This window comes from Vombatus ursinus, unplaced genomic scaffold, assembly GCF_900497805.2.
Source record: "Vombatus ursinus unplaced genomic scaffold, bare-nosed wombat genome assembly UNPS02014804.1, whole genome shotgun sequence".
NCBI classification, from domain to species: Eukaryota; Metazoa; Chordata; class Mammalia; order Diprotodontia; family Vombatidae; genus Vombatus; species Vombatus ursinus.
Window position 1 is genome coordinate 11,260,919 of NW_020954582.1, and position 23,009 is coordinate 11,283,927.

General features: G+C 47.3%; 1 protein-coding gene across 1 annotated transcript in view; it reads left to right on the forward strand.

Moving 5' to 3' along the window:
* The first annotated feature begins 22,733 nt into the window (after positions 1-22,733).
* SERBP1 (SERPINE1 mRNA binding protein 1) overlaps positions 22,734-23,009 on the forward strand; it is a 20,602-nt gene continuing 20,326 nt past the window's right edge. Inside the window, exon 1 of the mRNA XM_027873997.1 lies at positions 22,734-22,999. Within this exon, the coding sequence (XP_027729798.1) occupies positions 22,817-22,999 (183 nt within the window). The 5' untranslated portion in view covers positions 22,734-22,816. The remainder of the gene's footprint in view (positions 23,000-23,009) is intronic.

Below are 23,009 nucleotides of genomic sequence, written 5' to 3' on the forward strand. Positions count from 1 at the left end.
TCAGCCGTGTAATAATAATGACCAAGTTTGGTTGCAAAGAAGATCCGGGAAAAAGTACTTTCCTTTCCGAGGTGGAGGACTTCGACATCAGGTGAATCAATCTTCGCTCCTTTCAATGATACCATTTCAAGGCTATGGTGAATTTCCAGGGAAGAAACCTCTGGGCCTGTGGAGTACAGTGAATTATAATGAAGTCATTGCCTCTGGCCTAACCAGAGGCAGCTAAGTGGTCCAGTGGATAGACTGTTACAGTTAGGAAGATCTGAGTTCAAATTCAGTCTCAGACCCTTACTAGCTGTATGACCCTGAGCAAGTCACTTAATCTTTCTCTGCCTCACTTTCCTCATCTGTAAAATGGGGGTAATAATAGCACCTACCTCCTAAGGTCCACGTAAGGATCAAATGAGATAATATTTGTAAAGCATTTCATAAATCTTAAGGTCCTATGTAAATGTTAGCTTTTATTTTTATTTTTTTTTCCCTTTTTCTTTTTAGGCAATTGGGGTTAAGTGACTTGCCCAGGGTCACATAGCTAGCAAGTGTCAAGTGTTTGGTCTGAGGCCACATTTGAACTCAGGTCCTCCTGACTTCAGGGCCAGTGCTCTATCCATTGCACCACCTAGCTGCCCCTGTGTTAGTTTTTATCAATATTACCAATGAAAAACAGCCAGTTGTAAACAAAAGTGGGATTTGGACCCAGCCCCTCAGATTCCAGCGCCACGGTTCTCTCCAGTGCTAATCCATGACTAACCAGGTACATATGGTACTTTCTTAATGGATTCACCCAAAGAGACCCTTTAAATAAACTCCCAGAGCTTTTTATCTGGTTGTACCTCAGTGCATTAGAGGCCTGAGTTGACCATCCCGGAGAGCAGAAGGACCTGATAGCCTGATAGTTAATTAACTGGCAACAATACGGAAGCTGGCCTCTTCATCATCTTTTCAGCTTTTAATGTGTCAGGATAGCTCAGAAAGCTGATGAGACAACACAGTCTGGTTCAAAGGGTGTTGGGATAAAAACCCAGCCTGGGCTCCGAGCTGACACTCCCCCAGCTCTCTGCCTGCTTCTGAGTGAGTCACTCCACTTTGGCAAAACTCAGCTTCATTCATCCGTGAAATGGGGCCATCCTTGGGGAAGTTGTGAGGGTGAATTAGGCTATGCTTATAAAACACCTTGTGTTTTCTTCTTTGGAAGAAAAGCATTATGAACCCATAAACGGCAGCATTAATAGCATCCTCCTCATTATTATTGTTGGGGATGGGGAATGACCCAATGTTTGTGCTGATTGTCAGAGCTAGAAATATTTGTCTACAAAGAGTGCAAAGCAGAAGGATCTTTTTGCCTGTAACCATGGCCTTGACTGCTCTCCCCATCCCACGGCACAGATTATTCAACATGGAATGTAAGCTCCTTGAGGGCAGGGACCATTTAGGACCCTTTATCTAGCACAATGCTTGGCACACAGCAGAGAGCAGAATCATTGATCTGGACCGATGGCTCTCAGAGTGGTCCTTCCTAGCTCTAAATCTGTGATCCTTGTTCAATCCCCTCATTTCACAAAGCAAGAGACTGAGATCCGGGTAGGTTGAGTACTGCCCAAGGTACCGTGGTATTAAGTGCCAGGGATCGGATTTGAACCCAGGTTCTCTGACTCTAGACCCAGCGCTCTTGAATTTGTAGAACCACATAATCTCAGAGTGAGAAGGGCCCTCAGAGGGCATCTAGTCTGAATTGTCCACGAAATACCCAGCAATGAACCATCCAGCCTTGCCTAAAGACGGCCACAGAGCAGGGTGCCTTCTTCTCCTAAGGCAGCCCATTCCACTCTTCAAGGATTCAGGTCAAGTCTCAACCTGCCTCTCTGCTTCTTGCACCCACTGCTCGGAGTTATGCCCTCTGGAGAAACAGAACAAGACTAATCCTTCTCTACAAAACAGCTCTTCAGATCCTTACAAACAGCTCTCAGGCTCCCTCCATGTTTTTTTGTCTTCTCTAGGCAGACCCAGTCCTCCCACTCCATCCATAGCATGGGTGCCTACGTGGACTCTCCAGTTTATCAACGTCCTTCCTTGGTTGGACCATGTAGGACAGAACACAACATTCCAGATGTACCTTGACCAGGGCCAAGCACAGGAAAACTCACTATTTTAATCCAGGATACTCTTGTCTTTTAAGGTAATCAGAGATCACTTAATTCTGTTGGCTACAACCCCACACTGTTGACTCATATCGATCCTCCCAATCTTTTTTAGGGGAGCTGCTATCCAACTGTACTTCTCCCATTTCGTACTTTTTGAAACCAAGTTTAAGATTTTTCATGCGTTCCCATCCTATTTCATTTGATTAAATTTGGCCCAATATGGCTTTTGATCTTTGAAGATCCCAATTCTGTCATCCAAGATGTTCAATATCTCCACTAGTTTTGTGCCATCTGCAAATTGGAGTAGCATGCCCTCTAGGCCTTTATCCAAGTCATGGATAAAAATGCCAGTTGCACAGGCCACGTACAGATGGCTGGGGCAATCCACCAGAGACGGTCCTCCTTCCAAATCAGTCGGGTTTGGAACTGGCTGAGTGCCCCTGCTCAAGGAAGAGTCAGCAGTAGAAGACGTTGATGACTATTCATTGGGTCAGGTCTCTCAGCCAATTCCAGGCCCACTTAGATATACTGCCAACATAGAACACATCTCTCCATCCTGGATACAAGAATAGCATGAGAAGCATTCTCAATTTTTACTAAATTGCTAAATTTACCAAATTTTTGCTAAAATCTTGGTAAGTAATTTTCCTTTGACAGTATTTCTCCAGACAAGTCATGCTGCTAAGACAGATAGTTTCCATAGATTAGGGTTATTTTGCACAAGCACCTGAGTAAATGCTTTTTTTCTCTAGGCGAAAAGCACCCCAGACATAATCCAGGATATTGGAAGGGTCTTCATCTTTAGAACACCTATGTGAAGTCAGTGTATTCCTGAAAAGGAGTCCCAATGACTCACTTTTTTGAGTGTCAGAAATGCCTTCACGTAGTAGGCCTAGAGAAATTTTCCAGATTGCCAGATAAAAGGAAAATTACATTATAGAAAATCCTTAAGGATGGGTAGGTCATGAAGAAAGGACAGAAACTGTGATTTCATTGGTGTAGGGCCAGACTGATTGAGGGGCTCACTCCATCAGTAGAGAGTGGTACCTTCTCTGAAGCACATAGAACAGGGGGTTCCCAACCTTTTTTGTGTCATGACCCCTATCTGCCTCCCCATTCTTGGCACAGTTTGGCAAAGCTGATGATAGACTCTTTCCTAGAATACTCTTTTTAAATAATTGAAAGAAATGCTACATTTGAGTTGGAGATTAATGAAAATAAAGATGTGGTTTTTTTTTCCCTATTTAAGTTCAAGAACTCTTTGGAATCCTTCCATGGATTCACTGTGGGGTGTCTGTGAACCCCAGATTAATGAGCCTTGTTTTAGAGGGTTGCCTGGGGTGCAGAAGGAGGTCATAGAGGTCTTCCTGACATGGAGGCCAACCCTCTATCCACTTCACTATCCTTCCCCTAGAAGTAACTAAAATAATATCACACATGTGCTAGAAAACAAATCTTTTTCTGAGAGTCTTGGGGCAGAAGAGGGTAGGGCTTACTGGAACTTGGGACAGTTGGGAGAAGAAAAACTCAAACTTTTGGGGAGGGAGTGGGCCAGGATAAAGTAATAAAAGCTAGCCATTTGCAAAGCGCGTTACATGTTATCTCATTTTGTTCTCACAACAATCCTGGGACATAGATGCTGTTATTATCCCCATTTTACATAGTCCAGGATATTGGAAAGGTCCTCATCTCCAGGACACCTATGTGAAGTCAGTGTATTCCTGAAAAGGAGTCCCAATGATTCGGTGAGGCTAAGAATGGAGAGGTGACTTGCCCAGAGTCACAGAGCTAGGAAGTATCTGGGGTAGGATTTGAACCAAGGCCATATCAGAGGTGGGCTGGGTCCAGCTCTTAATGACTGAGAGCTGATTGTTAAATTTTCAGTGTGAGCACTTACACTCAGAAATTAGCAAGCTACAAATCAGGGCTTGATTTATTACTCGTTGGTTGTCAAGGCTTAAGAAAGTGTTAGGGAAATGTTAGTAATGCCCAAGAAATTTACCTGTTGTTGAACATTTACCTGCACAACCCTGGTTTGAACCTAGGTTCTTCATGCCTCCAGGTCTGGTACTCTATCCACTGCCTTTAAAAGGAGGAAGGAAGAAGGGTGGAGGTTTGGAGGAAGAGGTCTTGCCAGTGCACCAGTTGTTTGGGAAGGTCCTGGGTCCGGAAAGAACCTGATGATTGAGTGATACAAACAGCACTATTGCTAGAAATCTGAGGACCAGCCTTTCAGGAATGCTATTTGTCATCCTCAGAGGAGCAGACCGGGGGTGGGGGGAGGCTCTGGAGCAAAGGTTCCACTGGACAACCTGATCTGACCTTCAAGGCCCATGGAATTCAGGCATCCTGCTTCCCCCAAGAGAACCGCTTCACCAACGTCTTGATATCGGAGATATTTTTAAGAAACAAAGGCTCTCTTCTCTTTGGCAGGAGTGAGTTTAAGAGGATGAAAGTGAAAGTGGCAGGTGGCAGTTACCTCTCAGTGGGGAAGTTTCAGGTAAAGTAGGATGGGTCAGTCACCAGGTGTTAGGTCTTTCCCTGGGTGGATGGAGGTGAAAGGGTGCAGAGCAGGGGTGCAGAAGTCAGAAAAGAGTGAGGAAAGTCCTCCACAAAGTCCATTTGTCCCACCCCAGCCTAGCAATCGACACTGTGCGTTTTTGTTCCACATCCATGTTTCCTCCACCCCCACCTCCAAGCATTTCAGCAAGCTTTTTTTATTGTTGTCTTTGTATCTTGATCACCTATGACTGGCACACAGTAGACATTTAATAAATGCTCCTTGAATTAAATTGGAGATGACTCACCTAAGGGCACAACCAAGGGAAGGGGATAGAACCAGGGAGTCCCCAAATTCATGGATTCTTTGTGATGGCTCATGAGACATTGACTTCAAGTTATAAGAGATCTTGGAGACCATTGAGTCCAGTTCCTTCATTTTACAGATGAGGAAACTGAGGCTGAGAGAGGTTAGTTGCCCAGAGTTACACAGCTAGAGTATGTGAGGTAGGATCTGAACTTGAGTCTTCCTGACTCCAAGCCCAGAGCTCTGGCAGCTATATCACTTCCAGGCCAGCAGGAAGAAGCCTATCAGGAGCCTTTAGCCTGAGAGGCGGCCCTGCCACTTAGCTCCCTTAGTCTGGATAACTCTCCATTGCTTCATTTTTCATTCATATAAATTATATTTCCTATTTAAATTCATCTGATTTCTTAGCAACACAAATATCTTGTATTTGCTTACTGGTTGTTCATTTTTTCAAAGCACTTGAACATCTGCTCTGAAGCTCAGGCCATAGACAGAGCTCTGAATGTGGAGTCCAGAGGCCCTGGGTTCAAACCCACCTCGGGTACTTCCCAGCTGCAGGATCCTGAGTGGGCCCCTGAACCTTTTTCCTCCTCAATTTCCTCATCTGAAAAATCAACCAATCAATAGAATTTAAGCACCTACTATATGCCAGGCACTGGGAATACAGACAAAACTGACTTGGGTCCTGCCCTCAAGGAGCTTACATCTAATCAGAAGAGACAAAATATATACATATAAAAGCATAGATAGAAAGAATGCAACATAAATACAAAGGAGTTAGAGGGAGAAAGAGAAGGTGGAGAGAGAGAGAGAAAGAGAGAGAGAGAGAGAGAGAGGGAGAGAGAGAGAGAGAGAGAGAGAGAGAGAGAGAGAGAGAGAGAGAGAGGAGAGAGAGAGAGAGAGAAAGTTACCAGGAGTTGTAGGGAATCAGGAAAGTGGAAGATAAAATGGAGGGAGGGTACTAATAGCACACACTTATGGTCTCAGTAAGATAATGAAGGCAAAGGACTTTGCAAAACTGAAATCAGTTTGTAAAGGGCAACTATGATGATAATTCTGCTTGATTTTGCTTTAATGGTCTTGCTCTATATCTGGACACAACTTTTGTCAATGTGACCCTAAACTGGCAAAAAACATTTGAGAAAAAAAAAAAAGCATCAGCACAGACTTGCCCATCCCAGGGCAGCTACAACCTGTGCCCCCTTTGCCAGGAAGGAGGAGCCAGGACTCCCCGCAGCACATCCCACCACAAGAACCATCAGGTGGCGAGGATGGAGACATCAGAGCCATCCTTGGGGGATTGGAGAGAGGCAGAATGTGAGGGACACTGACAGATGTCGACCACAAAGTCAACAGACTGTTAGAGAGCCTGGCTTTTCCTTGGCTGTTGGTTGCCTTAGCATCTTAAGTATTTAATCCCTCTCTCTTCTGCTGTTTCTGCCGGGGATGGGTTTCCTGGTCAACAGGAGAGGCCTTGGACAGCCGGGCAGGCTTCCTCCTTGATGCCTTAACGCTGAGCGAGATGCCTAGACTTCAAGTGTCCTAGTGAAGAAGCGCGTGGTCCTTCCATCACAGCCTGACCAAGGCAGCTTGCCCTCATGACCGTGTGCATTTTGGCAGCCCCCTGTGTGGGTTGGGGGTGGGCAGGGGTCAGTTACATCATCCGTGTTACTTTACTCACACTGATTTACAAAGAGCACTGGCCGTGGAGACTGAGACCCTGCCCCTGGATTTGCCAAGTGCAAAGGCAAGATTGAACACAATGGTTACAATAGAATCTTGGTACTTAATATGTGGGTACCCTTGGACAAATCACTACACCGCCCAGGTCCTCAGTTTACTGTGAAATGAAGGGATTGCACTAGATGGCCTCTGGGGTCCCCTCCAAGTCTAAACTGGTGATTCTGAGATGCATCCACCTCTTGGGATGCTCTGGCAGGCTCCCACAGGTGTTCCTTACCCTTTGGGTCCTGACAGGAGAGTTCCAATTTACCTGCCTTCTGGCCTTTTCTAAAATAGTACAAGAAGGCTTTCCAGGAGTCTCATTCAACCAGGCAATCCATCAACAAGTACTCATTAAGCACCTACTGCATGCCAAGCATTGTGGCAAGCACAAAGAAAAGCAAAAATAAAATAAAATAGAAAATTCTTGTGCTCAGGGGACCCACAGGCTAATGGGGGAGACAATACGCAAACAACCGAGATCAGACAAAACATCTACAGGATATATGGGCTTAGTCTTGGGGGAAGGCACTAAGATAGGATCTGGGGGCTGAAGACAAGGTTTCAATCCTGGTTCCATTACTTACTATCTGTGGGACCTTGGGCAAGGCAAGTCACTAAACCCCTCCAAGCCTCAGTTGTCTCATCTGTAAAATGAAGATTGGGAGGAGATTACCTTTGGGCTCCCTTCCAGGTGTGGACCTAGGGTCCGATGAGCCATATCATGGACAAAGAGAGATGCCCCATGACTCTGTCCTCTATGACTCTAATTAAAAGACTCAACATGTAAAACTCATGTTTTGCTCCCCTTTTGGGCTATGGAAGGTGCCCGGGTTTTCGGGGAGAGATTCTCTTGTCTGTGTAGCCATTGATAGGAATCCAGATCTTTTTCCCTAGATGGTGTTTCTCAGCTCGTACCTGTTGATGAATCCAGAAGCATAAGCCTTCGGTTAACCAGCTTTCAGTAATCCCGGTGACATTTGGCATTTTCCCTGGCTGGTGGCCAGAGGATCGAGTGTTCCACTGCTTTCTGTAACTTTCATCCCTAGTCTTTTCCTTGAAAAAAATATAAAAATGCAACTTGAGCCGTTACTAGTAGCAACATACTTTAGAGAGAGATTGGTGGGAACATGTTCCCAAGAGGGATTGTGGGGGGAGGCAAATGTGGGAGAAGAAATCAGGTGGTGGAAGGAGAGAGGACAGGGTGTTAAAAGATAAACAAGATGGGAAATCTGTTCAACTGATAAGTTTCTAAAGATTCTGGTACGGGACTCATTAACTTTATGTTGTCATGGATCCCTTCGGCAATCTGATGAAAGGCATGGACCCCTTCTCAGAATCATGTTTGTAAAATACATAGGATTACAAAAGAAATCAATTACATTGAAATACAATTTTTAAAATATGAAAAAAAACACAAGTGCATGGAAACCATGTTGAGAACCTCTGTTTGGGAGCTTAAAGTTTGGGATTTTTTTAAAGTGTTCTGAGCTTTTCAGGATACTCTTTTCTAAGTATAAATAAACAACCAATTCTTCATTATATGAGGGAAGCCCAGAATCTCAGAGTTAGAAGGACCGCAGAGGCCATTTAGTTCAACCTATTTCAAAAAAAGAAATCCTATTTTAACATAGCCAACAAATAAACGGCCATTCAGCCTTTGCCTGAAAATCTTCATTGAGGGGGAATGAGGTTACTTCCCCAAGCCACCTATTCAACTATAGGTCGGCCCTAATTGGTGGGAAAGTTCTTCCAAACTTCAAACCTAAATGAGCCTCTTTTTTAAAAAAAAAATAGATTTTGTTAGTATCTTTTGTTTTCATATCACCTAGAATTCTTTCTTTATTGACTCTACTTTACCCCTTCTCAGAGAGCTGTGCAGCCAACCTTTATGACAAAGGATTTTTAGAAGGAAGGAAAGAAAGAGGGGAAAAGGAAAAAAGGAAGGAACGATGCAAAAAAAAGAGGGAGAGAAAGGAGGAAGGAAAAAGGAAGGAAGAAAGAAAGGAAAAAAGGAAGGAAGGGAAGCCAAGGTCTTCCCATATTTCTTCTTTGAGGTCCAGCTTCTTTTTAATTTCACAATAGTCATCTTTGATTGCTTTGTGGTGCCGTTGTTCTTTGCAATTGCATTAATGCAATCCTTTTGTATTTCATTTTCCTGACTCCAATTTGCCTTGTTCCAGCTTCCACCCATTGCTTCTGGCGCTGCCCCTACAGACCAAGAAGAACAAGGTGAATCTTGTTGCCTTCCCATACGACAACCTTCAAATACCAGAAGAAAGCTGTCCTGTCTCCCCTGAGTCTGCCCTTGTCTCCGCTAAACGTTCCCATTTCCCTCTACACATCCTCAGAGGGCCCTCACCATCCTGGCTCTCTCCCCTGGAAGCTCAGCTCATGAACGACATCCCCAACTCTGGTGCCCAGAACTGAAGACGGTACCTTTCCCCCTTTCGAGCTCATGGCCTCCTGTCCAGATCTTCGTGGCTGTCATCTGTGGATTGGCAGGTCATGGTCCCTCCTCCCCAGTGACGTCAATCCCTGCCTCACAATCGTCTTCCTTTGCCCAAATTCTGCCTCCTTCAAAAACCCTGGACTCCAACTTCCTCTACTCCCATGGCCTCTCTCTCTAACCTGCCTCAAGCACACACAGGTGCACACCCCTGGCATCGCCACCCAGGTTCTGGAATACCGAGTCATAGCTCTGGAGTCAACTCCTTATTTCTGGAAGCTCGATGCTGCCCAAGATGACGTTAGGGTATTGGCTGCCACATCTCACTGCTGGTTGACTCACATGGAGCTGAGGATCCCTGTGAACTTCCCTGATCCTTTCCCTGTCTCCAAACTTGCAAACCACCTTAATGCTTCTCCCTTCTCTATCATTTTTAGCCACAGGCCTTTTAAAAACTAATGGAATGAATGGGCATCGATATCAACCCCAGCTGTTTATCCTGTCTACCCGTTTGGTGAGGTTCTGGGCGGCCAGCCAGCCAGCCCACGCGCCCTTAACATGCAGCTGGCTTTATCAAATTTTTTGGGGGGGGTACCTCTTCCTATTTTATTTTGTATTTACTTCAAAAGGATACATTTAAATTCAATTCAAAGAAAATGAATTTTATTAAAAAGATACATTTAAATTCAATTCAAATAAATTAAATCTTATAAAACGGATACATTTAAATTCAATTCAAATAAATTCCATTCATTTCATTTTACATGCCTTATCCAATTGAATTCAACGACTATTTCTTAAGTGCCTACTGTGTGCAAAGCACTGGGCTAGATCTAAAAGGTGGAACACGGCCTTTGACTTGTTGGGTCCCTCCCTCTCCCTTGATATCCAGTCAGTTGTGTCAGTCTTCCTTGGGCAGTTCCTCTCATTTCTTCCCCTTTTCCTCCCGTTCCTATCTCAATCCCCATCAGACTCTTCTTTGTCTCACTGGACTATTTCAGTAGACTTCTAACACGCCTTCCTCTTCCTAAATTCATCCCTCAGACATCTGCCAAGATGAACTTCCTGCTTCTGATCATGTCCCTCCCCTACTCAATGGCTAGATCCTTGGAACTGGAGTCACAGTGATGTGGGTGCAAATTCTACCTCATACGCTTATTGGCTGTGTGACCCTGGACAAGTCATTTGACTTTGCTCAGCCCCAGTTTCTCCTGTAAAATGGAGATGACACTAGCACCCACTTCCAACGATTGTTGTAAACATCAAATGAGATAATATCTAGAAAGAGCTTTTACAAACCTTAAAATGCCTTCTAAATGGGCGCTCTTACCATAATGAGGGTCCAGCATATTTGCAGAATGCCTGGCATGGCATCTCTCCACATAGAGAAACTGGGAACTGGTTCTGACTAGGGAACAGTGCTGTAGAGGCACTCAAAAAGGCTGCCATCTTTGGGCTCTTCTAGTGCTCTGCGGACCTTGGGAGTTGTGAAAGTTTGGCAGACCAGGCCCCAGGGACCTGAAAGTGAGGGTCCAGGCCAGATTCTGCAGCCAGTGCAACACTGGTGCCCCAAGGAGTGACATTTGAGAATGACCTACTAGACCCCAGCCTGGTGTGCCTGAGAAATGGACCCATCTCACAATCATGCCACATTTAGATAAGAACTTAGTAGAACCATTGCTATGGAGGAACTAAGTTTAGAGCTGACTCCTCCAGAAACCAGAGGTGGGATAGGGAGCTTGCAGCCCCTAGGTGTTGGAGAGGGGAAGTGTGTCTATAGTTTCTTGCTATATGTTGGAAGCAGATCTCCCTTTGTGAAAACCAGTCAGTGCTCACTGGAAGTGAACTGTGGGGGCTTGAGCCAATAGCAATAGATTAAAAACAGCTCCAGAGTCCTTGGGGTACCTTAGAGGCCTGAGGGACTGATGTAGCAGCCTGGCTCTGGGAGAGACAGAGACAGAGAAAGGGAAGAAAGAGGAACAGAGAAACAGAATGAGAGAGAGAGAGAGAGAGAGAGAGAGAGAGAGAGAGAGAGAACAGGAGATAGAAAGAGGGAGAGAAAGAGAGAGAGGGAAGAAAGAGATAAAAGAGAAAGAGAAGAGAGAGACAGAGAAGGGGAAGAAAGAGTAAGAGAAAGAAGAGAGAGAAAGGGACAGAAAGAGATGGAAGAGATGGAAAGAGAAAGAGACAGAGAATGACAGAGATGGGAGAGAGGGAAGAGAGAGAGACAGAGATGGGAGAGAAGGAAGAGAGAAAGAGACAGACGAGAGACAGAGAGAGAGTCAGTTAGGTAGCTCAGTAGATAGAGCACTGGCCCTGGAGTCAGGAGGACCTGAGTGTGACCTTAAACATATAACACTTACTAGCTGTGTGACCCTGGGCAAGTCATTTAACCCCAATTGCTTCACCAAAAATTTAAAAAAAAATTTCTTCAAGGGCCTTGACTCTTACTTATCCCCTTCAGCCTCGGGTCACAGTGACCTGTGTACATAAGTTATTCTTCTTTTAAATTGTAAGCTCCTTGAGGGCAAGCATAGTGTCTTATTTCATCATTGAATCACCGTGTCCTAATAGTGCTTTGTACAAACTAGGCAGTTAATAAATGTTGTTGAATTGAATTAAGCAAGTAAAATACTTTTTAAACTATGAAGTGTTATATAAATGTCAGCTATTATTTAGTGATAACTAATCATTACCAGTAAATTAATTTTGAATAATTAATAAATTTAATAATTCATTAATAATGTCAAGTTTATGAATCAGTACTGTTCCTATCACGGATACCTTTATGTTTCCCCATTGTAGGCTCACTGCGTCATAGAATTAAAGCTAGAAGGAGCTTAGAAGCCATCGAGGCTAACTCCCTCATTTACTAATGAGGAGACCGAGGCCCAGAGAGGTTAGGACTTGCTCAAGGTCACAGAGTAATTTACAGACCTCTCCTGATTTCAAACCTGGTGCTCTCTCCACCACACAAGCCCCAATGTGTGGGGGCTTCAAAGAGTTATTATAGTTTCAGGTATCTGGACCCCTCCATCTCAATCCTAAAGGAAAACGAGTGTCAGGGCAGGCCCTAGGATGCTCAGCAGCAGAGAGTCGCTTTGCCTCCTTTGGCCCTAATTTTCTCATCTGTAAAATGAGGGAGTCAATGGACCTCGATGACTTTTGAGTCTGTTCCAGCTGTAGTTTACAATCCCATTATTCCATGTTGTACTTATCTCCAAAGTGGGAGTGAGAAAGCACATCTCCCTAAAAGAAGAATCCCCCTAGAGTCAGAGGACCACCTCTCATCCTGCCTGTAGTACCTTGGGGCAAGCCATCAGAAAAGTAAAGGGATTAATCAACTTGCTTCAGATCACTCAGGTAGTGAGTGGCCACAATGGAATTTGAACTGTGGTCTTCTGACTTCAAATCTGGCAAGATGCCAACCAAAGCCGGGCAGGGCTGCAGGGGGAAAAACAGCAAAGTGTGAATTACTGTATGTAAACTGCAATTATGAGGCCACATAAGATGCATCCCAAATGAGCAAGACAGTACGCCCTCCTGCCAGGTTGTAAGTCAAGGAGACTGGGAGGGTGATGCTGACCTAGGCAGAAACAGAGAAACTGCCCTAGGGTGGGGTGGGATGGGGTGGGCACAAAGGCCCTGGTGATGAGCTCAGTTTTGCACCTTTTGAATTTGAAGTATCAGTAAAACATTCAATGGAGATAACTTGGAAATCAATTGGAAATGGAGGACAAGAAGCCTAGGTGGAGATGGGTATTTGTTGGTCAATCTTCAAAGGGATGATAAGGGAAGCCATGCTCCATGATACCCACAGCTGACACTAACATGTACACTTTCAAAAGCCCAAAGCATCTTATACATGTCATGGAGGTTGTGTGCCGGCTTCGACCACCTAAAATGGCATCACCCTTAGGAAAGACACTGAGGGTCCTGCTTCTTGGAGAATGAGAACAGGAGCAAGCATGCACATTCTGTGCCATCCTACCGTGGGGTTGGGAGCAGCGCTTTACTGCTAGCTGTGTAGCCAGAATTGTCTCTTTAAAACAACCTGACAGCCCACGGGAGCCATTTTCTTGCATTCATGTCTGAAAGTGAAGGATTCCCTCTCCTTTCTAGGGGAAGAGAGTGGAACCCCCCCCCCCCCAGCCTGAGCCATAAGGATCCAGGAGGACAAGATTCAGGCCAGGTGGTCAGTCAATCAACCTTTATTAAGTGCCTACTAAGTGCCAGGCACTGTGCTAATCAACAGGGATACAAAAAGAGGCAAAAACAAAAAAGTCTCCGCCCTCAAGGAGCTTACAAACTGATGGGGGAGACAATATGCATATAACTGAACAGACAAACATCAGACATGATAAAGAGGAAAGAACCAACAGAGAGAAGGCACTAGAATTAAGAGACATTGAGAAAGGCTTCTTGTAGAAGGTATAGTTTTAAGTGGGAAGGAAAATGAAGCCAGGGATGCCAGGAGGCAGAGATGAGGACAGAAAGCATTCCAGAGAAAATGTGTGGAGAGTGGATAGAGCACCAGGCCTGGAGTCAGGAGGCCCTGAGTCCAAATCTGGTCTCAAACACATAACACTTACTAGCTGTGTGACTCTGGGCAAGTCACTTAACCCCAACTGCCTCACCCCCCCCCCAAAAAAATGCATGGAGTGAAGAGGTCAAGTGTCTTGTTTGAGGAACAGCACAAAGGTCAGTGTCTCTGGATTACAGAGTATATGGGGGGGGGGGGTTGTGCAGTGGGGATAAGGAGTAGAAGCCTAGAAAGCGGTGGGGGGAGTGGGCAGGTTATGAAGGGCCTTGAATACCAAACAGGATTTGATTTTAGATCCTGAAGGTATTAAGAAGTCACTGGAGTAGGGAGTGACATGGTCAGACCCGTGCTTTAGGAAGATCTTTTTGACTGGAGTGTGAAAAGTTTTGTAGCCGGGAGACTAACCAGCTGGCTGTTGAGGTGATGAGATTCTGCCCCAGGGCTGTAGCAGTGCCAGACAAGAGAAAGGGGCACAGGTTAGAAATGATGCAAAGGTAAAATCCACAAGCCTTTGCAACCAATTGTATTTGGGTGCTGAAAGGGAGTGAGGAGTCAAGGACAACAGCCAGTCCGTGAGCCTGGGTGACCAGAGGATAGCGGTGCCCTTGACGCACCGGGGAAGTTAGGAAGAGCTGAGGGTTTGGGGGCAAGACAATGAGTTCCGTTTTGGACACGTTGAGTTTGAGATGTCTACAAGGCATCCAGCTTGAGATGTCTAAAGTGCAGTGGAGATGGGAGATTGGAGGTCAGCCAAGAGGCTGGGGCAGGACAGGTAGATTTGAGCATCTTCAGCAGACAGACAATAATTAAATCCATGGGAGCTGATGAGGTCACCAAGTGAAGTAGCGTAGAGGAGGGTTTAGGTCAGAACATATTGCTAGACAGCATGACTTGGATGAGGATCCAGCAGAGGAGACAGAGGTGTGTCCAGATAGATAGGAGCAGAACCAGGAGAGATTAGTGTTCGCAAAAACCAAAGAAAAGAGAGTGTCAGGGAAGAGAGGGTTAACAGGGTCCAAGACTGCAGAGAGGTCAAAAAGGCTGAAGCTTTGGAGAGGGCAGTTCTGGTTGAATGACAAAGCCAGAAACTGCAGAGGGTTAAGAAGAGAATGCAGAGGAAAGGGGGAAGCCCCTATCATAGGCAGCCTTCTCAAGCAGTTTTGCTACAAAAGGGAGAAAAGATATGGAACCTCAGCTAGCAGGGATGGCTGGATTAAGCAAGGGGTTTTTGAGGATATGGGAGACACGGCTACGTCTGTAGCCAGGAGACAGGGAGAGATTAAAGATAAGTGAGAGAGTAGAGATGATGGAGGAGGCCGTCTGTTGGAGGAGATAGGGTGGAATGGTACTGTTGGTGCAGGTAGGGCTTCCTTAACAAGGAAAAGGGTCACCTCCTAATGGGAGAGTGAAGGACGGTAAAGGAGGAAACAGTGGCAGAAGGCATCTGACTGGTGTGAGATGAGGAAGAGGCGAGAAGAGAAAGCTCACAGTGAATGGCCTCAATTTTTTTTTTCCTCTGAAAAACATGAGGCAAAATTCTTCACTAAGAGGGTGGAATGAGGGGAGCCATGAGAGGTTTGAGGAGGGTTGAGAAGGTTCAGGGAGCCACTGTGGAGAGTGGGATAGTGAGTAGATGAGGAAGGTGTGATAGGATTGCCAAGCAGCATTGAGGGCCCAGTTGAGGTTATGTAATATGAATATGTAACGGACCCAATGAAAACAGTTGCAGCACTTCGCCTGCATTTCAGCAGCATGTGTGTGAAGCCGTGAAGGTAGCAGATGGTGGGAGTAACCAAAGTCTGAGTCTTGGCAGGGCAAGACTTGTTAGGGCCCTGCTCTGGACCTCTGGCCTCCTGTAGGGGAGTTGAGATGCCTGGAGGTTATTACCTGCCCAGGAGCACCTGGGCTTACCCAGAGACGCATGACGTTTACCAACCGTCGAATGGGCACTGGGAGGGCCTCTGTAACAGGACGGAGCTCCACCTACGAAGGAGGAACAGAGGAGGAGCACGGGCGTAGGGGGGAGGAGTTCGGGGGAGTTGAGGGGCAGCGAGGAGGGGGTGAGGAGTTAGGACTTGGGGCAGGGAGCGAGCAGAGCAAGTTTAGTTTAGCAAGCAATGTAATCAATAAAGACGCAACTGCCAACTCGGGTGTTCTGTCTAGTCATTCCCCTCTCACCACAGGGGGGCCGGAGACGTCCGAAGACGGCGGGGTGAGTATGCAAGCGAAGGCTTGGGTGGGATAGCTGACTAAGTGCACTACGTCAGCTAGGGGACCCACCAGCACGCAACAAAGACCGATAAGATGAGGGGACCAGGGACCCAAGAGAAGAGAGTAATGCAGAGTGAAACTAATATACCAAGGGGTCGAGATGGGGAAAAGAAGAGAATATGGCTAGCAGAGGAGTGATGGCCCATGAGAAAATGAAGGGGTCCAGAGATTAGAGGTCTTGGTGTCGAGGAACAACAGGGTTTGGGTTTGCAAGGCAGAGGGAGAAGTGCAATAACAACAGATTTGACTACAGGAACAAAGTCATAAATGATCATTAGGTTCCCAGTCTACAATGTACTTGAAACCACTTGGGTCACCTTTGGGAGAGACCCCCACACTTCTCCCTCAAACAAAGGCCATCTTTTTAGTCCCAGAATTCTTCTCCGGACTGTGTCCAGCCGTGAGTCATGGAATCCAGTCTCTGAAGAGTGAAAGTTGAGGATCACCTTGAGGGCAATGGACAAGTACGTGGTGGGTGTGAGCAGGATGTACCACGTTATAACTGAAGAAGTATGCAGGAGAACTGGAGAAAATGTGTCATCAGAGATATGGGTGATAAAAAAAGATGGGCTCTTCATGTAGTGAAAGTGAGGATTAACCAATCATGACCCATTCCACGTCAAGAGAGCTTGAGGAAGGCACTTGGTATACCAGGAGGACCCCCTACGGTCAACTCAGGAGAGGGTATGGACAAGTCACATTGACTGAGTGGGTATGAATAGGTTGTGATCTGTCTCATTGGAAGGAATAATAAAAATTAAAATAGCTTGCATTTACATAGAGCTCACATAGTAAGCTCTATGTAAATGCTAGCGCTATTTTTATTTTTACAACGCTTTATTATGCTAAGTACTTTACAAATATTATCTTCTTTGATCCTCATAACCCTGGGGGTAGGTGCTATTATTATCCTCATTTTATGGATAAGGACACTGAGGCAAACAGAAGTTAAGTGACTTGCCCAGGGTCATACAACTAGTACGTATCTGAGGCAAGATTTGAACTCAGGTCTTCTTGACTGCAGGCCTTAGACTGACACTTAGACACTGAGCCTCCAACAACCTCTACTACTACATCATGGGATCACACACTCACTAGAGTTCTGGAGTACATGAAAAACAAATATTATGATTTCAACAATGCCTAACCACATAATATATCTGCTATTTAAATATAATATATAATGCTATTATGCTATGGGAAAATACACCCCTCTTTCCAATATATTTCTCATTACTCATCCTGACACGAAAGACCTATGACCTTGGGTAAGTCATGGACAGTTGGAGGAAGAACCCATTGGAGACCATCCCCAGGAAAAAGGATATTGACAAGAAGGAAGAGCAGGAACCCCTAGAATACATGGCTAGGTGGGGGTACTGCATGTGCCTGGCTCATAAACAGGACATGCTTGTTGATTGCTTGACTAATTAATTGATATATGGGATAAGGCTGGAAATGCAAAGCATCACCAGACCTGGATGGTCTTGAACGATGAGCTGAAGAGTTCGAACTTTACTTAGTTGGCAATGGGGAGTCACTGAACATTTCAGAGCAGAAGAGTAATGTGACCAGATCTACACGGCAAGAAGTGATAGAGAAAAGAAGGAGAGAAGAGAAGAGAGATGGAAGCAGAGATAAGGACAAAGACAGAGAGGAAGGATGGAAAGACGAGAGAAGGAGGAAGAAGAGGGAGAGAGAGAAGGAGAAAAAGAAAGAGAGAGGCAGGGGCAAAAAGAGGGATAGAGGGGAGAGAGAAAAGAGACGAAGACAGGACAGAGAAACAGAATTCCAGAAGTCGGCCATGGCCCCAGGAGCCATTAGAAGTAGACAAATATTGCGAGTAGCCAAGCTGAGGTCCATCCAACTTACTAGAGAGGCCGTGAGGGTCATGAAAAGAGCTTTGGATTTAGAGTGGACAGACCTGGGCCCAGTGTCACCCCTGATGCTTCCTTGCGGTCTGACCACAGACCAGTCACATCATTTCTTTGGGCCTTGGTTTCCTTACCTGCAACATGGGGAAATACCTGCAGAGTCTCACCTCTAGAGGATCTCCCATTTTTCAGACAAGGAAACTGAGGCCCAGAAAGAGTAACCTACTTGCCCAACACCACACAAGTAACAAACGGGAGAGGCAGAATTCGAACCTTTGACACCAGATCCAGCACCCTTTCCCAGGCACCATATTGCCTACTTCTGTGGAGGAGGAGGAGACATGAACTGTACCTTAAAGGAAGGTGAGGATTCTGAGAGTTGAAGATGGGAAAGCAGGACCTCCCAGTCCTGGAAGAAGTGAAGGTGAAAGCTGAAGGAATCAAGGCAGGACCAGGTCCTGAATTCACAGGGCAGCTAGGCCAGTTTGAGAGGAATATGGAGCCCATGCAGTGGGATTCTATGAAATAAAGCCAGTTGGCGTGGAGGACTCCGTACTTCACTCTAGATGTAAGCCAGAGCCCTTGAATGTCTGAGTCAAGATAATTTCGGCAACTCCACGGAGGCTGGATGGGGGAAGTAAGAGTCGGGAAGCGGGGAGGTCAGCTAGGAGGCTTTTGGAGTTGTTCAGAGCAGAGGTGATAAGGGCCCGATCCAGGGTGGGGGCAATGAGCTTGGCGCCAAGGGACGGATAGGAGCTATGATAAGCAGGTAGCTGTGTCTGAACTCGGCTTCAGAGGAAGAGCCATGAGTGGCTTGGAGATTATGAACATGGCTGACCGTGAAAACTGCACCTCTACTACAAACAGGGTGGTGTTGAGGACAGGGGAGGTTTTGAGGGGAAGGATGATGACGTAAAGTTTGTTTCAGCTGGTGGAGATCTGCCAGTGTGCCGATGATGATAGGTCACTGGAGTTCAGGGGACAGAGTGAGAGAGCTGTCAATCAGGATGCAGGTAATGCCAATCAATAATCAAAAATCATTTCTTTCTATTATCAAGATATGACAAAATGAGAAAAAAAATTTCAAGTGCTTTGCAAAAACAAAACAAAGCAAAAACCTCCCTCAAACTCCCAAGGTTCTACACGTTAGCTATTATAATTACTCATACGCCTCCCTCACTTGTGACAAGCTAGGACAATTCCCCCTTTCCCTATTGTTTCATCATCCAGCAGAGTATCACATTATCATCTCAGACAGGTAAAGGGACTTGCGTTTGGTCATACAGCTCAGGAGGGTCAGAGGCCAAAATTTGAACTCAGGTCTTGCTGATTTTGAATTATATTGATCCACAAGAGTTCTCTAGTTCCAATTCCTAGCTCTGTGTGTGTGAGTGTGTGTGTGTGTGAATTCATACTGAAAATTAAGAGAAATAAATCTAGGCAACTCACCAGCAAAACAATCAATTTCTTTTCCCCAAGAAAAGCACTTCCCTGAAATATCAATCAGACAAAACAAAAAATGGCCCTAGAGGATCCTCGGACTACTTTGGAGGTCATTTTTCAGCCTTCAGTCAGCCAGTCAAGAAGCAAGTATTGAGCATCTACTGTGTGCCAGACACTCTGCTAAGCACTAGGGGTACAAAGAAAATCCCAAACAGTCCCTGACCTCAAGAAGGTCACATTCTAATGGGAGAGATGAGAAAACAACTCCAGATATACAAGACACACACAGGGTGAATTGAAGGTGATCTCAGCTGGGAGGCTCCTGGTCAAAGGTGGGATTTTGGCTGGGATATGAAGGAAACCAGGGAAGCCAGTGGACCGCCTTAGGCAGGAAGAAGTATGAGCTTTCCAGGCACGAAGGCCAGCCAGAGAAAATGCCAGGAGCTGGGACAGTCATGGGACATGGAGTCTTTTTCCAGGAAAAGCCAGGAAGCCAGTGTCTCTGGATGGAAGAGGACCTGGTGGGGAGCTAGGCCTAAGAAGACTGGAAAGGTGGGAAGGGCTCCAGTTAAGGAGGACTGTGAAAACCAAACAAGGGTTTATATTGAGCCCTGGAGGTGATGGGAAGCCCCTGAAATTTATTATTCATTCTCTCTCTCCCTCTAAGACGCTCTATGTGGTTTTCTGCCAGATTTACTTCTTTCCCTACCTGTGGATCTGGCCATCTCCCTCCTCTGTGCCAAAATCATTCCCAGCTCCCTGCTGCCAACAGAGCAGAGTTCAGACTCCTTTCCTTAGCATCAATCAATCAACAAGCATTCATTAAACTCCTACTGCCAAACCAGGCAGCCCTGGGCATTGGAGCACAAAGAATGAAACAATTTCTGCTCACAAGGTGCTTTTTTCCTGATGGGGAGACAAGTAAATATGTAAACAAATACAGCGCAAATAGAAAGTGGGAAAAATACACACCTACAATCTAGTGTTAGTGGCCCCCCCCCTCATTAACTCTAGTTAAATTGGTCCATTCTCTGGGTCTTGTCATAAGCCTTATCCTTTCCTCAGCTTGTCCTGTGTGCCTGGCATGCCCTCTGTTAGCCTTTGCTTGTTAAAGCCCAATTCCAGTCCTGCCTCCTCCACGAAGACTTCCCTGATCCTCTCAGTCAATAAGAGACTTCACCCAAACACTCTCTGAGACCCTGGAAGGCAGTGTAGCCCTAGTGGATAGCAAGCCTCCAATTACCCCAGACCCTGGTTCCAGCCCACCCTCTGATTCGTACTAGTGTGCCATAGGCCAAAGTGGCCACTTGAGCAGGGAATAGAGTACTGGACTTGAATCCAGAAGAGACATGTTCAAATTCTGTCTCAGATGCTTCCTAGCTCGGGGATTGTGGGGTTAATAACAGCTAACACAGTTACCAACCTTCCTCAGGGGGTTCATGTGGGGGTGAAATGGGATAAGATAGGATGCAAACATTACAGGGATCTATAGATGTTAGCCATTGCTATTATCTGCATTGGTAGACAGCTTCCTTCTAAGGAAAATCGGGGTGTCCTCACAGTAGTTCAGCTACTTATTCCTGAATCTTATTCGCTCATTTGGCAGAGACCTGATCGTTCTTAAAGCTGAACCCTGGCACTGTGGGGGTTTAACAGACCTTTGCTGACCCCTAATATACTGTAAACACCCCAGGGCATCCATCTGTTTTTGTTTTGTCTGTGTCCCCAGCATCTAGCCCCCCACCGCTTTCTTCCACACCTGGCTTTCTTCCACACCTGGCGTGCTCCTTGGGGTGGATAGATTCTAGGATTTGGGCAGAAGAGTGTGGAAATTCCCAGAGCCCTTTCCAGCGAGTTGTTTCCTGGATGGGAAGAGTGTCTTTTTCATTGGTGTAGGATCTAGGAAAAAATCCTACAAGGGAAGTGACGGTTGGATGGGAGAAAAGAGAACAGGGCAGACCTGCGGCCGTTTGGGGGAGAGCTGGAGGAGGGGGCTGGATGCACCCCGAGTTTATGGTCCCAGAGAGTTGCCTGGCCTCACTTCCTATGCAATGGCTGGCGCTGTGCTAAGCCCAGAGGCTACACATCTTGGCAGAGTTCCTGTTCTCAAGGGGCTTACAATCTAATGGGGGAAGAGCACACCGAAAAGGGAGATGGTAAAGGAGAGGGGGAGGAGATGGTACCCGCCTGCAAGTGGGCCACGTATAAAGATATTGTGTATCTTTCTATATATACATACAGACATATATTTGCATATTGTCTTCCTTATTAAACTAGAACGTGGGTTCCTCGAGGGCAGGCGACGAGGTTTTGCCTTTTTTTTTTTGTTTGTTTGTTTCCTCGAGACTTACCAAAGCGCCTTTCTGTGAGATTTTAATAAACGCTTGTTGACAGACTAGGACGAGATGCATTGTTATCCCGGAGCGCCATGGTGTGTAAATCGAGTGCAAGCTTGACAAGGCCAATCCTGGGGGAATGCCTCGCATGCTAAGGCACGTGAACGAGTTTGAATGAATGAAGATGGGGCATCCCCTGGGAGAAGGCTGAAGGACCGAGGATTCTCCAGGACGTGTGCACGTTCCTTTTGCACCAAACCCGGGGGAAGGGGCTCCCTGGGCGCGGCCCCGAAGATCGCCCAGCGCACGACTCGGTCGGGTTGCGGGCGTGCACACGATTCACCCGGGGGCTTTCTGCAGGACGGTCCTCCCCGCAGCCGCCGGCTGCCGGGGCCCGTCTGCCCCGTGGCTCTCTCCGCCCCGTCTTGGGGGGCAGGGGCGGGGGAACCACAGACTGCATGCGTAGCACGTTCTCGGAACGAGCTCGACCTCTCCGAGCCTCCGGACCCCCGCCCGGGGCAACCGCCCCCAGCCCCAGGGGGATCCTCCCAATGCATTTCTAGCACCACGGTCTAGAGGACCCGCTGCCCCAGCCCCGATCCCCAGGCTAGACTGTAAGCTCCCCGAGGGCAGGCTCTCTTGCCTGCTTTCTCGGTTAATAAATGCACGCCGCCTTCTGCCCTCCTCGGATGCTTGGCTAACTTTGGGCGGCTCGCGCGACCTCAGTTTCCCAACCTGGAAAGAGAAGGGTGGCAAGCCCCACGTGGTCGCCTGGAAGGAGTGACCTTGACCGAGCTCGCCACGTGCGGGGGGGGGGCCACCCTCGCCCGGCAGGGCTCGGCCTTCCCGGGCTGGGGGGGGGGGGGGCGGGGGCGCGGGCTGGAGGGGGCAGGTGTTCTCGGCTCCGGGCCTCCCCGCCCACCCCCCCCCCCACCTCCACCGCCGGGCCTCCCGCCCCGCCCTCCCCGCTCCGCTTCGCGCCCGCCGGCGCGCGCTGCCCCCTGGGAGTTGTAGTCCGCGCCGGCGCCGTCACGGGCGGAGCGGCGTCGGCCGCCTGCGCTTCCCGGCGTGCTCCGCGGCGCCGGCGGCTCCCGGATGTGTGTGCGGCGCCGGAAGAGAAGGCGGTCTCTCTCTCGGCCCGGCCATCTTGTGGGGACGAGCTGAAGCAGACGCCGTCGGCTCGGCGCGGCCCGCTGCAATCCGTGGAGGAACGCGCCGCCGGGGCACCATCATGCCCGGCCACCTGCAGGAAGGCTTCGGCTGCGTCGTCACCAACCGGTTCGACCAGCTATTTGACGACGAGTCGGACCCCTTCGAGGTGCTGAAGGCGGCCGAGAACAAGAAGAAGGAAGGCGGCGGCGGCGGCGGCGGCGGCGGGGGCGGCGGCGGGCCCGGGCCCAAGAGCGCGGCGCAGGCCGCGGCCC